The 17,872-nt window shown below is 29.2% G+C and overlaps 1 protein-coding gene across 1 annotated transcript; it reads left to right on the forward strand.

Moving 5' to 3' along the window:
* The first annotated feature begins 1,453 nt into the window (after positions 1–1,453).
* ZFP5 (zinc finger protein 5) lies at positions 1,454–2,356 on the forward strand. The gene has a single exon (XM_039037136.2). It carries the CDS (start codon positions 1,555–1,557, stop codon positions 2,257–2,259), a length of 705 nt encoding a protein of 234 aa, XP_038893064.1. The 5' UTR covers positions 1,454–1,554; the 3' UTR covers positions 2,260–2,356.
* Positions 2,357–17,872: the final 15,516 nt, after the last annotated feature.

The following is a 17,872-nucleotide window of genomic DNA, read 5'->3' on the forward strand; positions in this document are numbered from 1 at the left end:
TTAAGGGCATCTCTGAAAAGGATGTGTGAATAATAAGTTTAGGGTTATAGTAAAATATTTAGTTGAACAAAATTTCACCATATCATAATTCTTGAAAGAAAATCATGTTAAAAAAAAGGGAGAAAAAGGAAAGTGAGACTAATGGTTTGAAAACAATCTCCCAAATAAGCACTTTAACTTTTTAGAAAAATAATAAGAAAAAAAAAATTATATTATAAGAATCCAATGAACTATTAATATTGGTGGGTTTTAGTTATCCATTTGCAGCTCTCTTTCCCTGAAGGTGATCACAATCCCCCACTTTCTTTGACTTTTCGTCTACGTTGCTTTTCTTATATTAATTTTCTTAATTAATCAAACTTAATCTTCTCTTTGAAGCATTCGAATATTTGTTTTGTTTTATTTAAACATTACCCTTTAAGTGCTACCTAAAATAATTGTATTATTTCATTTTTTTTATATTCAATTTTTTCCCCTCTTTCAAGTGCGTTTCCATAAACAAATGTGAATTCACCATTAACAAAATAAAAAAAAAAAAAAAAAAAAATAACAATTTACTCCCTAAGTTTTATAGTTATATCACTTTCAACCTTGAAATAATAATGACATTAATTTCATCAATTTATACCTTTTATTATTTTTTTTTATAAATATCATATGAGACTTATAATTTTATCAATTTATCGCTTAAAACTTCATAAACAAATCAATTAAGATTTTTTCTTTGAAAGTTGTCTAAACATCAATTCTAATTATCTAGACTGCACCTAAGTCCATGCTCTCATTTTCTTACTTTTTTAATATATATTTTTAAAAAATATATTAACAATGACAACTTTTAATTGGGTACATCTGGAAAAGTCTACAAATGTATAAGAATTGAATCCACAAACAATTTTCAAATGTAATCTTAATAAATAGTCTACATCAATTCACTTATAGCAATTTAGAAACTTAATCGAAACAATTATATATTTCGTATGATATTTTTTGAATTAAATTCGAAGGAGGATAAAGAGAATGTTAAATAGATACATTTATAGAAGTTCAAGATTTAAATTCATACAATTATTGCTTCAGGTTTAATTAATAAAACCTCAAAAAATTGAGGTGTAAATTGAAATTTTTCAAAAAAAAAAAAAAAAAAAACACTAAATCTCCCTATGATGAGGAAGGTTCCATGTATATCTAATACTATATTCAAAAGTTATTTGAACACAAAAATATTGCATGAAAGAGAGAAAGAAAAAAGAAACAAAAAAAGACGAGAGACTTCTTCTATGCTCTGACTTTTCTTTATCCCCTTTCATTTAAAGACTTATTTTATTGACCTCTTGGCTTGCCGTTGCCGTTTCATGATGATTATTAAAATTTAAATAATAAGAAACTATTATTCTTTTTTGACATGTCACACACTATTTTTATTATTGCATTTTGTTGTAAACCATTTCCAAATTTCAGTATAAAACAAACACCAATCTCTCCAAATCCCTTCAATTCTTCAAATTCATTAAAAAAGAAAAAAATTCCATCTTTTTTCTTCCTCTCTTCACCATGATGGGAAAGGACTCATTGAGTTGTAATTTTGAAGAAAGGGAAAGTGGGTTATTTTCAAGAGGTTCTTGCATGGAAAAAAAAGTAAAACTTTTTGGAATTGAGCTCAACCCATCAAACAATTCTTATTGCTTCAAAGATCAGTCTTGTAATAATATTGGTGAAGGAGATCATGAAAGTGTAAATTCTTCAACAACAACAGTGTGTTTTGAACAACAACAACAGCAGCAACAACAACAACAACAAGAAGCCATTCTTGTTAAACAACCAAAATTTGAGTGTCAATATTGTTTCAAAGAGTTTACAAATTCTCAAGCTTTGGGAGGCCATCAAAATGCTCACAAGAAAGAAAGATTGAAGAAGAAGAAGATGCAACTTCAAGCAAGAAAAGCTACTCTTAGTTATTATCTTCAACCTTCTAATTTTCAAACTACTACTAATAATTTTCTTTATCATTATCCTTCTTCTCCTCCTTGTTTTTTCTCTGATGATTCTTCTTCCCAAATTAGTTTCAACCAAAACGACGCCGAATTCATCCATTTTGATTCTTCTCTTTCCTTTTTACCTCAACCACGACGCTCGTTCTTCACTTTGACACCGGCCGACATGTCGTCCGGATCCCCTAATCCTGTCGTTTTCCACTCCTCCTCTTCTTCTTCTTCCCCTTCTTGTAAATCTTTGGATCTTCAACTTGGTCTCAATTAATTTTTGCCTTACTTCATTAATATTTTTCATCCTAATCTTGTACCAATCCAAACATTATCCTTAGCGCATCAATACAAATATATTAATTAATGTATAATTTCTTTTCTTTTCTTTTTTATTTCTCTAGAACAATACTTGTCTGTTAGTTGGTAGCCACATGACAGAAAAAAAAAAAAAAAAAAAAAAAAAACTCATTGAGATGCATCTACTTTTACTCATCGTGAAAATTTTCAGTAATATTATAGTATGTAGAATTCTCCACACCAACTCAATTTTCTTGTTTATCACGATAGTATCATTAAGAATTCATAAAATAAAGTAATGATAAATTAATATATCATTTAATTCATTAAATGATGAATATAAGTAGCATTTGGTAGTAAAAATAAATAAATAAATAGTGATTTAAGAAGAATTTATTACGTGTCAAATTATGATTAGACAATTTAGTGAGATGTACAAAGATGAGTATAGTGTTAGATACACCTAATTTTTTTTTTTTTAAAAAAATCAAATTATTAAAAGAAAAAAGAGATTTTTCACCTTGTGTTAAAATTTATTGTTTAAGGGTTTATGTTTAAAGTTAACCAGATCTACAAATACAATACATTATATGTAAATGTTGATTCAATTTTATATAGAATTTTGGGAAGATTAAAAATCCTTTTAGAAATTTTCAAAAAAGACAAATTTAAAAGTCTAAGAATTGTGTACTTGTAACTTAAGTTTATTTATTGATACTTAGAGTAGAGAGTATAAACTATATGTAATATATGGTTGCGTTGATTTGTATTTAAAAGCATAGATTATGATGATGTGTTACTATTAATTATCAGCTTTAATGGAGAAAGGATGGCGGTCCAAATAGATTATTAATAGAATATTATAGAGCTTATTAATTAATTCTTTGGGTGAATCATTAATTAGAATAGTCCTCTCTTACTAGATCATCCTTGGTTTTCCCATAATGACATTAAATAATATTTTCATTAATTAATTGATGTTAACAATTAGTCAATCCAAATCAACTAATATCACTTAAAATATACAAAGGCATTTGACTGCTCATCAACTTCGACTTGTTTATTTATTCATTTTTATACTGTTAACAAAAAGAGCACTAAGAAGTAAATAATATAATACATATTATAATATTGTTCATCTACTCTTCCACATGTTTATATAAAACATGAGAAATTTATTGGTGGAAGCATTATATATATATATATATATATATATATATTCTAATGTTCACATTATTTTTTCCATATATAATTTTGTTTATTTAATTTACAAAACTAATATAATAAACGAATACATATTTATATCTATATGCAAATAAATATTTTAGATGTATATCTAACTTTGGCTCTTGGATTTTGAGTATTGACTAAAAGTTGTATTAGTCAATTTTGGTTGGGAAAGCTAGAAGTTAAGAGAAAATAAATATTAGAACCTATTGGATGATAAATTTTAAATTTTAAATTTTAAATTTGTGTCACCATATATATATATATGATTTTTACTTTTGAATAGCATATTTTAAATTATACATAATAAAAACGAGTTTTCAAATATGATTATTAGTTTTAAGAATCTGAATAAGTTTTAAGAACAATTTTTTAAAGCAAGTTTGAAGAATGTTTATATAAAATAAATTAGATAGTTTTTATTATAAGGCGAGTAGACAAAATAATATAAAGAACAAAGCTTTCGGCCAACATGCCCACCAAGGTACGTACCCTTATTTTAGGGAAAATTCCAATTTTTATTTAAACTTGATTAGTTGTATCAAATTCTATCCTCAACTCTTAAATTTGTCAGATTAGGCCTAAAGTTAAATAAGTGTTAGCAATTTCTTTTCCTCTAAAATCCACTCTCACTATTCTAACGAAAATAAAATATAAATAAAATAAACAAAATCTATACTATCTTGAAAGGACTACGAAAAAAACTTTTGATTTTTTTCTTTTACCTATTTTAGATGACGATTAATATCGTCAAATAAACTTTTTCTCCCTATTTTTGAGCCTCATATGTAAAGAAAAAATATATATGTTTTTAAAAAAATTACATTTCCCCCCTATTTTTGACATTTAGAGATCACATTTTATCCTATTCTTTTAACATCACATGTGTTAGATTTTGTCGGGTTGACGATATTTGTTTAAGCATGTCAGATGTTATGAGATGTGTCCTTGTATTGGTAGTTTCAGGAAGAGGAATGTCTAAGACATGCTGATCCTGCAAAACACTTTTCTTATCGTTAATTTCCTTTGTTATTTTATTCCGTCGATATATTTTTTTCTTTTTTAGCTCTTGATTGCTATGGAAGTTAGGGTTATCTGTTGTGTTTCTACTGCTCATATTTAAAGGGTTCCTTGTCTTTTGTAAAAGGTTGGCCGTATTATATTTTGTGAAAAACTCATATTGGGAAAACAACTTAGTGTGTATTCAGTCAATAGAGTAGTGCATTGACAAAGCTGAGTTTTATTGAAGGCCTACTTTGTGTTTCTCACATTGTGAGCAAGAAGTTATTTTAAGAAGATATTCTCAAGCTTAGGGAGAGCCTAAGCCATTCGAACAAAGGGGACTTTGCTCTTAGAAAGAAAGATACAATATGAGTGAGAAGGGAGGCTCACGGCTTGGGGGGATTTCAAGTCTTATAGAGAAGAAGTCTTGAGCTTAGGGAGAGGCCTAAGATTTGCTTAACTGATAATATAACTTAGGGAGAACCTAAGACACCGTGAAAAGAGTCTCACACCTAAGGGGAGCCTAGGTTATTATTGAGTAATAAAGCTGTGCAAGAGTCACTGTAATCGTGCATCTATTACAAATAAGTACTATATTATAATTGTTTATCGTTGATATTAATGAAGTTATCTTTCCTGGGCATTCTGCCCCTCAGACGTATGTGATTTGCACCGAATTGGGTTACTAATTTCTAATATTATTTTATCTATTCTACAATTTTTTATAATTATCTTATGAATTGTTATAACATAGGTCGTAGCATTTTTAACAGTAGTAGATACCTTCTTATCATTTTTTAACATGTAAAACAAAAAAGAATAAAAGAAAACCAAATTTTATCTTTAATTCAAATTAAAATAAAAATAATTTTAAAAAAGAGATCACATTTTATCTTTATTTAACATTACAAGTAAAAAAAAAATAAAAAGAGATTACATTTTATCCCTATTTTTTAAGCATCACACATAAAAGAAAAAAAATGATTATAAAAAATAAGACTCTTATTTTAACTTCTGCATGTACATTTCATTTTCAATATTATGAAACACGTACAACACGCGCAGTTCCAACTAGTAAAAATAAAAATTTCTCAAAAGTAAGATCCCATTTGATAACCTTTTATAAAGACAATTGTTGTTTCTGATCAAGATTATTTCGAAGAAAGCCTCTTTGGAGGTGGAGTTCTCTCTATTCAATAGATCAATTCCTGTCAACTAAGCTATATACCCCAAAAAAAGGTCTAATAGGTAGTGGATGAGGATTGATGCAAAAAAGAAAATAGGGCGACCCCTCTCCCTATTGGTCGAGCTGAAATATAGAGTCCCTATATCCTTGTGGTTAGTGGAGAACAACCATTGGCCCGACCGAACAGGCACTGGGGAACTTCTCCTTAGAGAACCAGTTCTTTTTCATAATTTCTTGGCGACATTTTTTTCTTAATCTTTTAATATTTCCTAATTAATCAATTAAATTCTCAATCAAATTCTTAAAAAAAAATGAAAAACTACTTTTTCTTTTAATTTTCAAAATTTGGATTGAATTTTAAAAAACACTTCTTAAATATAGACAACAGAATAAAGTTCAAGAATATGGTAGTTTTTCAAACTAATGACAAAAATGGGTAGATGGGAAAGAATTTTAAAAAATAGATGGGAATGGAAAGTATTAACAAAAATAAGGTAGTTTTTTAGAGGAAAGATAATCGTGTACCTGGTATACAATTAGCTTTTAATCGCATCAGGTCAGCACCATGTTAGCGCCAGAGGACTGGTCAAAGACATACTCGTGGACCAGGTCCACGATTTGCCTTTGTTTTTTTTTTTTCGATTTTAACTTTTTTTTAAAAAAAATTTTAACTAACAAATTTCTTCATTACTAAACTTAATTATATACTTAATCTACAATGAAAACTTAATTAGTCTGCACCCATATTAAAAACAAAATTTTGACTTAACTAAGTAGTACATCTCTACAAATTAAAAAAAAAATCTTATGTATATGGTAGAGTCTTATTTAGAAAAAGAGAAATTAGTTCTTTAATTTCAAAATAGAAGTTTACATAAAGTTTAAAGACGATCCCTCTGGCGCTTACCTCATGGGGGTTGTCTTTGTGTGCCTCTAAATTATCTTCGCCTTATTGTCATTATCGTCTACGATCAATGTCAACAACATTGAGTCGTCTTGTTTCTTGAATAATACTTTCTACATTAACTAGTGTTTGGTCACACATTGAACCCAACTTTAGTAAATTGTGTTGTATTGAATATTGTTGTACATCTTCGATAACATTATTTTGTACGATGAAAATAATTAATATTAAATAATATTCATATCATATATTTGGGAAGTGTAAGATTATAAATATCTTACCATGCAGTAATAGTAAGCGCTGTCAGGTGTGATAAATCGCCTCGTGATTGAATCGTATTAGGAAAAATAGTCATATGATAAAGCTAGTCCATTTTTTATTTCTCCATGTGCACAACGATCATGACGTGCACACCAATGGGATATATAGTTTGTATGAATTCGACGCCAGTCTTGGTCATGCTCACCTCTCAAATAAATCTGGTGTAGTGTCGGGAGTGTATAACATAATGAAGGTACCATTTGTCGCAGACCGAATTGTCTCAACACGCGATTTGGGTGATGTCACTTTACTATATGGAAGCATATAAGATGGTCAACCAGATGTCTTGACCCTCATGACAGCAATAAAAAAAAAAAATTATACACCTTAAAAGTTTTAAATATTCATTTATATATACAATTATTGTCTGATTGTGCATCAGTCTGCCAAATATTTTTTGATATACTAGCAACAAACATATTTGCTGACCGTTTAAAGGCAACTAATACACCACTCCATCTAAAATTATATAAAAAAAATACAAGTAATTTATATTCTTACATAAAATGATAATGGAATAAATATATAAATGAAATAATACCTGACTCTGAGTGAACAATGACCTGGGGTCTATAACTAGACTTGTGGTGCTATAATTTTAAATCTATCATAAGTCCATACCTGTAGTAGTATCAGCGGCGTCGGTGAAAGTTCTCTATAAAGCCATGCAAGACAGGCACTACCCTACGAGTATGTACCAGCATGCTTGAAATTAGACAGTAGAGGGAGAAACATAAGATGTACTAGAGTGTTCGACTTGTCAGCGAACAAAAATCCTCTAATAAGCTGCATAATGTACGCTCGTGCATACCTATGTATGTTGATGTCGGCATCGGAAGGAAATTCTGGAAATTTGGATAATGTACGCTCGTGCATACCTATGTATGTTGATGTCGGCATCGGAAGAAAATTCTGGAAATTTGGATGCTAACCACGAAATACTCAATCTTAAGCCTTTCAGATCATCTGGTAGAACGTCCAAGAGCTCGTCACAAACAGTTTTCCAATCATATTGTAATGAACTTGTCAAAGGTTCTCCGTCCACTCATAACCCAAATAGAATAGCAACATCTTGCAATGTAATTGTACATTTCCCACAAGGTAGGTGAAATGTGGGATTTTCTAGTCTCCAACGCTCTAATAAAGCAGTAATGAGGTGCCAATCAAGTTAGATAAATCCAATTCAATCAAGTTATATTACATAAAATATATATATATAAAAAAAACATAAATGGATCACATAACAAAGTCATCAATAACCCAGAGATGATGCACCTAATGTATGTTGTAGACAAGTACGCTTGTTATGTCCTTCTCCCTTGTAAATTGTACATCGAACTTTTTGGCTAGCTTATCTCCAATCCATTTCATTATGAATGCACATACTTTTTGAGCGACTCTGTTCTCTTAGTAAGTCCGCATTTGGACGAACTTCTGTAAATGCAAATTCTGGTCAATAATCTGGGTGTTGTATTGAGAAGCAACCTTCATAACATCGCTTGAAATGAGACAATTTGTAGCATTAATCAATAAGAGGTATGTATGTCAAACGCATGTAATTACAAACTGCAATTACATGAGAGCATGAAACCTTGAATGACTGCCACTTATTACAAGAACAAGTTCCTTCTTTCATGCTCACATCTTGTGTGTGTTGGCCTTTATAGGGAGAAATCATACTTATGCTAGTTTGTACTTCAAAAGTTTGAGTTTCTCTGTCAATAGATGTCACTGCGTGTGCAGATGCTCGTTTTCCCCACCTCTTAAGCTTTCTCATGGCATATTCTGTATACATGGCCCCACGGTCGAGTGTTTCTCTTATCTCTTGTCTTCGCTGTTCATAATACAATATTGTGCGATAGAATGTTAGCCTAACCAAAGAAGTAATAGGTAATATTCTAGCACCTTTGAAAACACCGTTCATACATTTAGCTGCATTGCTTGTCATCCACCTAAAGCGGTACCCATCATCATGTGATTGGGTTCATTTTGGTATTAAACTAGAATTATCTACACATCTACTACTTTCCTCCAATCTTGACACTCGTTCACATGTTGAATTAGTAATTTCCAATCTATTTGTGTGAATATATCTACCAACTCAAGATCATGTTCCCCACTTTTATCGTTTCCAAATAATTCATCAAGTTCAACATCAATATTATTGTCTCTATCATTTCCAGGTTCAACAATGACTAAATCTTCAGGACGCATTGACATATTTACTCAAATTTTTACAACTGTTAAAGATGACAAAAAATATGTTAATACGACAAAAAGTTTGTTTATTCTTTTTAAGAAATCCAATTTTTTTTTTTATTTTTTTAAAAATAATTTTATTTTAATAATTATTTTAAAAGTATGGTTGGGTTAAAACTATTGTCAAAAATAGGTTTTAAAATCGTGTACCACGTACATGATTACTAGTCCAAACATTCCAAATATTTTCTTAAATCAGCCCATATTCAAATGAAAAATCAAAGTTATGATACAATCTAAAAACAAAATAGCAGATATTCAACTACAAAAACCAACCCCAAAAAATAGCCAAAAAAAAAGCCCAAAAATCTGGAAAAAATCGACCATCCAAGTTATGATATTCAACTACACAAAAAAGTAATCAGCCCAAATCTGAGATCTATGGAGTATACTCAAATAAAAACAAAATAATTTATCTATGAACCATACACTTAAATTAGCCCAAATAAAAATAAAATGGTACCTCTATGGAAGAAATCTCGATTTTTTTTAATGAACAAACTTATATATTGAAAAAATAATAAATAAATAAAACTTTATCTAAGGTGGACGGTAGATAGGCAGGAAGAAGGATGGCGAGTAGTAGATCGGCTCACAGTGGCAGCAGGAAGAAGATCGAAGATGACGATAATTGATCAGTGGACAACAGCAGAGTAGGCTGGCGGCTGTGAGAGAGGAAGAAAGTTCAAAAGCTTTGGATGGGAGGAAAAGAAATGGGTCGTGGGATTTATAGGACCATTAAGTTGTGTACCCGGTACACGACTTAGGGTAATCGTGAACTTTGGCCATGATTACCTGGTCAACGCTGCATGATTGTCCATGTGGCAGTCTACGTCTACTAGGTCACTGCCATTTCACGTGCTTTGAAGGTAGTCGTGTAACGAGTACACGATTAAGTGGTAATCGTGTGCCTGATACACGATTTAAAAACCTATTTTTGACAATAGTTTCAACCCAACCCTATTTTTGTTAATAATTATTAAAATAACATTATTTAAAAAAATTTAGACAACAAAATAAAGAAAATTAATAGGTGTAAGTGGTGTTTATAAGATTAATTTTTAAAAATCATCATTTGAAAATCAATTGAATTTTTATTTTTATTTTCTTTTTTAAAAATAGATAAGTTTGTTATGCAATTGAGTTTTCTTTGTTTCTAACTTTAAAATGTTTTTTTTGAAAACGTTAAGAAATTAAAAAAAAAACCATTGTTCATGTTGTGAACTTGAGGAGCACAAACATGAATACCAATAAAATATAATATTAAAATAAATATAATATAATATAATAATAAAATAAATAAATATTAAGATAAATTAAACATAATATATAAATATATGAAATAAATAAATAATAAAAGTAAATAAAATAAAAATGATTGATTTCTCCACTTTCTCCAATCTTTTTGAATTTTGGTCAATTCATTTTAGTCTTCAAGCTCGATTCCATACAAAAAGCATTTTAGAAGCCAACAAAATTCTTACCCAACTAGCATTTAATCTTAAATCACCTCCAAAACCCAAGTCAAAATCCAACCAGAAACTCCTAATTCAATCTTGTTAATGTTGAATAGTGTGATCCCGACTTCAAACTCCGGTCTAAATTTCTAACACAATGGCCTACCGTTAGATTAACTCAAAAGTCAAAACCCCAAAACCCAAAGAGCCTTGGAGGGGGAGTGTTGTCACGTGAGAGGGAGAAGAATGGGTATTTTCTTTTCTTTTTATTTTCTTTCTTTTTAATTCTCCACCACACAAAAGTGTAAATAATATATATATATAATACTATTTCCTTTTCTTCTTAAATTCCAAAATCCATATATATTCTTTTCTTTTCTTAAATTCCAAAAGCCTTATATATATATATATTCCTTCTTCCTTAAATCTTTCACCTCTTCTCTAATTAATTAAATAAACCTCAAAATAAATTCATCAACTTTAATTCACTTCTTTCTAAAAATCCTAAATCTCAAAATTAAATTCAAATTAAAATCTTTTTAGATACTTGATTTAATAACTTCCAAATAAACCAATTATCTTTTCCTAATTCTTTACTTAAATTTTGGATTCAAATTCCAAAATTAAAGAGGGTAAAATTTTAAAATCACAATTTCCCCTTTTTCCCTTTCAAACTTCACAAAACTCAAAATTTCTTATCCAAATAATTCAATTATCCATTCCAATTAATTTAAAACTCTACTCAAAGAATCCATATAACCAATAAAACTTCCTCAACCGTAACAATTTGATTCCAAATTCCAAAGATTAGGAAACTAAAACTCAACATAATTAACTTAAATTTTCCTAAAAAAAATCGGGATGTTACATAGTGATTGAAAAAAAAAATTATCATCTTCGAGATTTTTTTTCTCCCGGTATTCTCCCTTATCCCAAGATCAAGAAGAGGAAATCCCCCATCCAATCTCATCAAATCCATGAGAATACTAGTGAAGGCTTTTTGGGAGTGTCACTTTTCAGTCAGAGAATTTGATCAAGACAAATCAAGGTAATAAATTCTCTCATTCTTTATTTCGTTGAAGATGTATGTTTAGCCTAGGTTTGTTTTCCAATGAAAATTTTATTTGATATTAAAATTAGAGTTAGATCTGTTGTCTTCCGCTACACGGGGCTTTAATCCCTGCACTATGGTCATCCTGGTGAAATGCAAGTCTTTATTATTAATGAGATTATTTATTTTGTAGTCCCGTCTTATACAAACCCTTTTGTATATAACACCCCGTTCACATGTCTCTACATGAATGACCGGGATCATATCATTTATAGAACTTTACAATAATTGTAACATCTACAAAACGGGCCGTATTCATAATGACACCAAGATAAGGTACCCAACTTTATCCATATACTACAGACCATTTAGATTATCACTTAAATATGATCCACCTATATGTCTCTACATACACGTTTAAGCTATAGAAGATAACCTTGGATGTTAGTTTATTGGTTTTGTGGGTTAATGCTATTAAATGTCAAATAAAATACCTCAGATTTGATCAAATAAATAAATTGTTTGTACAATACAATTATAAACTATAGAACCCATGAGATTTAGGGCATCAACCCTAACAATCTCTACATACATGTTTAAGCTTTAGAAGATAATCTTGGATGTTTGTTTATTAGTTTTGTGGGTTAATCCAATAAAATACCTCGGATTTTATTTAATAAACAAACTGTTTGTACAATACGATTACAAACTACATGACCCACTAGATTTAGGGCATCAACCTCAACACGAGTATAGAAAAGCGTTGGTTAAATATGATTTGTTCTGTCTCCTTTAATATATCCTTCTTTGATTTGGGATATGCATGTTGTGTTGCCTTTGTATAATATTGTTATAAGATTTTTATTAGAAGACAAACCACATGTTTCACGAATGTGCTGAGTCATTGATCCTATCCATACACATTCTCGACTAGCTTCATGAATTGCAAGAATTTTGACATGATTTGAGGAAGTGGCTATTTGATTTGTTTCACTGACCACCACGATACAATAGTTCCTCAACATGTGAATAGATAACCTGTTTGAGATCTAGTTTTGTGTGGATCAGATAAATATCCAGAATCTACATAACCAACTAGATCAAAATTTGATTTATTTGAATAAAACAAACCCATATCAATCGTTCTTCGGAGATAACGGGGTATATGCTTAATTCCGTTCCAATGTCTTTTTGTTGGAGAAGAATTATATCTTGCTAATAAATTTACTGAAAATGCAATATCTGGTCTTGTATTATTAGTAAGATACATAAGTGCCAAATTGCACTAAGATATGGTACTTTAAGACCAAGAAGTTTTTCTTTATCATCCTGAGGTCAAAATATATCTTTCTTCACATCTAGTGAATGAACTTCCATTGGAATGTTCAATGGATGTTCTTTGTCTATATAAAATATCTTCAAAACTTTTCCTGTATAAGTTGACTGATGAACAAATATTTCATCTGCTAAATGTTCAATTTGTAAACACAGACAAAATTTTGTTTTTCCAAGATCTTTCATCTCAAATTCTTTCTTAAGATATTTTATTACCTTTGAAAGCCGAGTTCCAATTATATTTAAATCATCAACATATAAATAGTTATAATAGCAAATCCTGATTTTGATTTCTTTATAAAAACACATGGACATATTGGATTGTTTTGATATCCTTCTTTCAACAAATATCTATTCAGGCAATTGTACCACATTCATCCTGATTGTTTCAATCCATATAGCGATCTCTGTAACTTTATTGAGTACAATTCCTGGGAATTTGATTTATATGTTTCAAGTACCTTAAATTCTTATGGGATTCTCATATAAATATCATTATCAAGAAATCTATAAAAATAAGCGGTGACTACATCCATAAGATGCATGTTTAGATTTTCATACATAGTTAGACCAATTAAATATCTTAATGTAATTGCATCACCACCGGAGAATACGTCTCCTCATAATCAATACCAGACTTTGTGAAAAACCTTGCGCAACGTCTTGCTTTATATCTTGTGACCTCATATTTTCATTTCTTTTTCTCATAAATACCGATTTGTATCCCACAGATTTGACACCTTCTGGTGTTCAGATTATTGGTCTAAAAATCTAACTTTTTGAAAGTGAGTTTAATTCTGCCTCGATTTCTTCTTTCCACTAAAACCGATCTTTTCTATATATGTCAACGTTTTTCAACAGATTTTGGTTCAAGATCCTCATTTTCGAATATAATATGAAACGCAACATTATACACAAAAATATTGTCAATAACTACATGAGTTTGGTTTTATCTTTTTCCTGTTATGACATAGTTTATTAAAATCTCATTATCTTTAGGTATTTCACCTTCCTCACTAGTTATGTCAATGATTTTTTTTATGGGTATTTACATCCTCAACCAAGTCTCTTTTACTATTAATTATTTTTCTTTTTTGAGGATTTCTATCTTTGGAATCCACTAACAACTTGTTGTGTTGGGATATCAATTTTCGATGGAACATTTGTAGCTGATATATGTGATGTAGTCACTTTCTTAGCATTTATAAATGCATATGGTAACTGATTTGCTATATTTGTAAATGAATTATTTTTTTATCTTCTCTAAATGAGACAATAACGATGCATTCCATGTAATTTCTTTTTCCAACTTCTTAATTCCTCCCCCTATTGTAGGAAAATTTGTCTCATTAAAATAATGATCAACAAATCGTGCATTAAATACGTCACTCGTCGGGGATTCAAGATATTCAATAATTGATGGGGAATCATATCCAATATATATTTCTAACATCCTTTAAGAACCCATCTTAAGTATGTAATGGTGGAGCAATTGAAACATATACTGCATATCCAAAAATTCTCAAATGAGAAATATTTTGCTCATGGCCATAAACTAATTGTAATGGTGAGTACTTATAATAAGATACTGGCCTAATGCGTACAAGTGATGCTGCATGCAAAATAACATGCCCCCATACAGATGTCGGAAGCTTAGCACTCATAAGTAATGGCCTAGCAATTAACTGCAAATGTTTTATGAATGATTCTACTAAACTATTTTGTGTATGAACATGAGCTACAGGATGTTCAACACTTATCCCAATTGACATACAATAATTATAAAAAACTTGGGATGTAAATTCACTAGCATCATCAAGACGAATGGTTTTAATTATATAATTAGAAAATTGTGCTCTCAACTTAATTATTTGAGCAAGAGTAAATGCAAGATTTCGACTTGATAATAAGCACACATGTGACCATCTGTTGGACGCGATTATTAATATCATAAAATATCTAAATTGTCTACTTGGTGGGTTTGTAGGTCCACATATATCACCATGAATTCATTCTAAAGATGTAGATGATTCAATTCTCACTTTGACTAGTGATGGTTTAATTATTAATTTGCCTTGTAAGCAAATATCACATGATAATTCATTAGACTGAAGAATCTTCTGGCTCTTCAGTGGATGTCCATTTGAATTCTCAATAATTTTCTCATCATTATAGATCCTAGATGACCTAATATGTCATGCCAAATTGTGAATATATCTGAATTCATAAACTTCAGGTTCGTTGTTGTATAGTTTCAATTACTCGTATATGAGTATAATATAATCTAGAAGATAAAGCAGACAACTCTTTCGATATACGTTTTTCATATGAGACAATAGATATGATATGAAGATACTCCATATTATTCTTTCTATCAGTCTCAATATGAAAATCATTACAACGTATATTTTTAAAACTAAGTAGATTTCTCTTTGATTTGTAAATTTTGTTCCACTACGCAAAATAATATTTTCATTTTCAAATCCTTCAATTAGGTTTGCAGAACCTGATATTGTATTGACTTTTGATTCCAGCATTGTTAGTTTGGAAAAATATTTTCTACTTATAATTATTGTATGTGATTGCATTGTCTTCTAGATATAAATCTTCTTTACTCATTTTTTAGTCACCTAACATATGAAAATGATCCAGGTTTCTTCATTAAGAGAAAATAATTATAATAAGAAAAACAACATTTGAAATATACAAAAGTTAATATCTACTAAGAGAAGAAAAAAAACATGGAAATGAATAAAAAAAACAACATTAAATCTAGATAATCTCAAAGTCAAAGGAAACACTTGATGTTTCATCAATTCTTCCGGTTTTCTCTTCAGGAGATTCAAAGAAGTCTGCCACATCCAAATTTGTCATGCAGGATGAGTTAAATATGTCATTATCTTGGTATGCAAAATTTGCTTGCACATTTTTTTTCCTTCAGCGATGCTTGATAGAGATCCACTAAGTGTTTTGACGTACGATATGTATGTGATCAATGCCCAGTCATTCCGCATCGGAAGCATTTATTTTTAAAACTTTTTGAACTCTTATCTTGTGGATTTTTTTTCTTTGTGATCATTAGTTTTTGTGATTCTTTTGAAATTTGAATGATTAGAATGACCACCACAAAAATAATAATGATTTCTTCCTCTGTCACGGTCACGGTCACGGCCTTGACCACGATTATTTTTAAAATTCACAACATTCACTTCAGGGAGTGTTGTTGTTCCAGTTGGTCGAGATTCATGATTTTTCATCCACAATTATTAAAATTTACAACATTCACTTCAGAGAATGTTGTTGCTCTAGTTGGCCGAGTTTCTTATTCTTTTCTAATCAATAACTCGTTATGTCATTAAAACGGATGCATTGAAGTATAAAAATGCTTGGGTTGTCCAGTGGTTATGGTATCTGCCTACTACTCAAATATGAATAAAATTATTTTTTTCTGTAAAAAAATTAAAATCACAACTCTACACGATTGTTTTCTTTGGGTAGAGGACACAACATCAATGGAAGAATAAGTTTTTAATCAAAATACAAATAGTTTATAATTAATGTGATTTTCTTATCAGTTTAAGAATATTTAAAAAAATATTTTAATTAAAGTGTGAGATGGGAAATCAAACCTTTAACCTCAAAATCGATAGTATAAGCACTATGTCAATTAAACTACGCTCTTGTTAGGTCATTTTCCCAAATTTTATCTCCTTTATATACAATTACTCACATACTATAGTGTCTGTTGATTTTTGTGGTTGAAGTGCTGCATTCACAAATTAGCAATTTGTCTTATCCTGAAAGATTAATACCTTGAACACCATAGAGGAAACAAAATTGTTTTATGAAATCAATGTGAATTTGTTAGGTTAAAATTAATTGATTTCATATTTTCTTTATTCTCATATAATACGTTCTTACAAAAGTGATATTATTTTCTTATATTTTGTTGATATGTTTATTTTATTTGTGATTAATAAGTGCCTTTAAAATATTGATATTGTTTTGTCAATATGATTTTTTTTAAAAAAAAAAAAACAGGATATAGTTTTATAATTATATATATTAGATGAAAAGTAATTGTAAGTATAATTTGAACTTATTTTTACAAGAATATAAAACAATGAAAGTCATCAAAAGTTTTTTTTTTTTAATTTTGTAGAAATAGAAGAAAGACACAATATCAAACATATATTTATATTTTTGTTTTTCAGTTTTTTAAAAAAATAAAAAATAATTATCAGAAATATATATATATATATATATATATTTTAAACAAAAAACCAAAAACTATAACCATATATTAACGAAAAAAAAAAAACTAATTATCAAACGGAGCTCCAATAATTATAAGTGGGGCTAAGTTTTGAACAAATAAAAGATTCAAAATCAACAATTGAGTAACATGAATGTCAAAACCAAAATATATGTGAACTCTAGTTAATGTCACTATTCCTTAAAAAGTTAATCTATTTTGTGCCATATATATGTTTTATAAAATTCATTGAACACGTGACATATCTTTTTATATAATTCCATGAATAAATGTTTATGAGTAGATAAAAATTGCCACGCATACTCATATTTAAAAGGGAATTATTGTAAAACTAATTTAAATTTAAGTGTAAGTGGATGAAAATTAAAGCTAAAAAATAACAATTGACAATTGTCAAGTTTATATGTTATAATTTGGAATTTTCCCCCATTTAATTTAATTGTTGTTTTATACCTTGTACTAAATAGTACATTACATAGTCTAATCCACTTGGTCAGTATTTAAATTTAAGAATGTAACTAACATTTAACCTACTAGATTAATTTAATCCAATAGCCAAATTCTCTCATTTA

Source organism: Benincasa hispida, chromosome 7 (assembly GCF_027475165.1).
Source record: "Benincasa hispida cultivar pf3 chromosome 7, pf3_genome.v1.1, whole genome shotgun sequence".
NCBI lineage: Eukaryota > Viridiplantae > Streptophyta > Magnoliopsida > Cucurbitales > Cucurbitaceae > Benincasa > Benincasa hispida.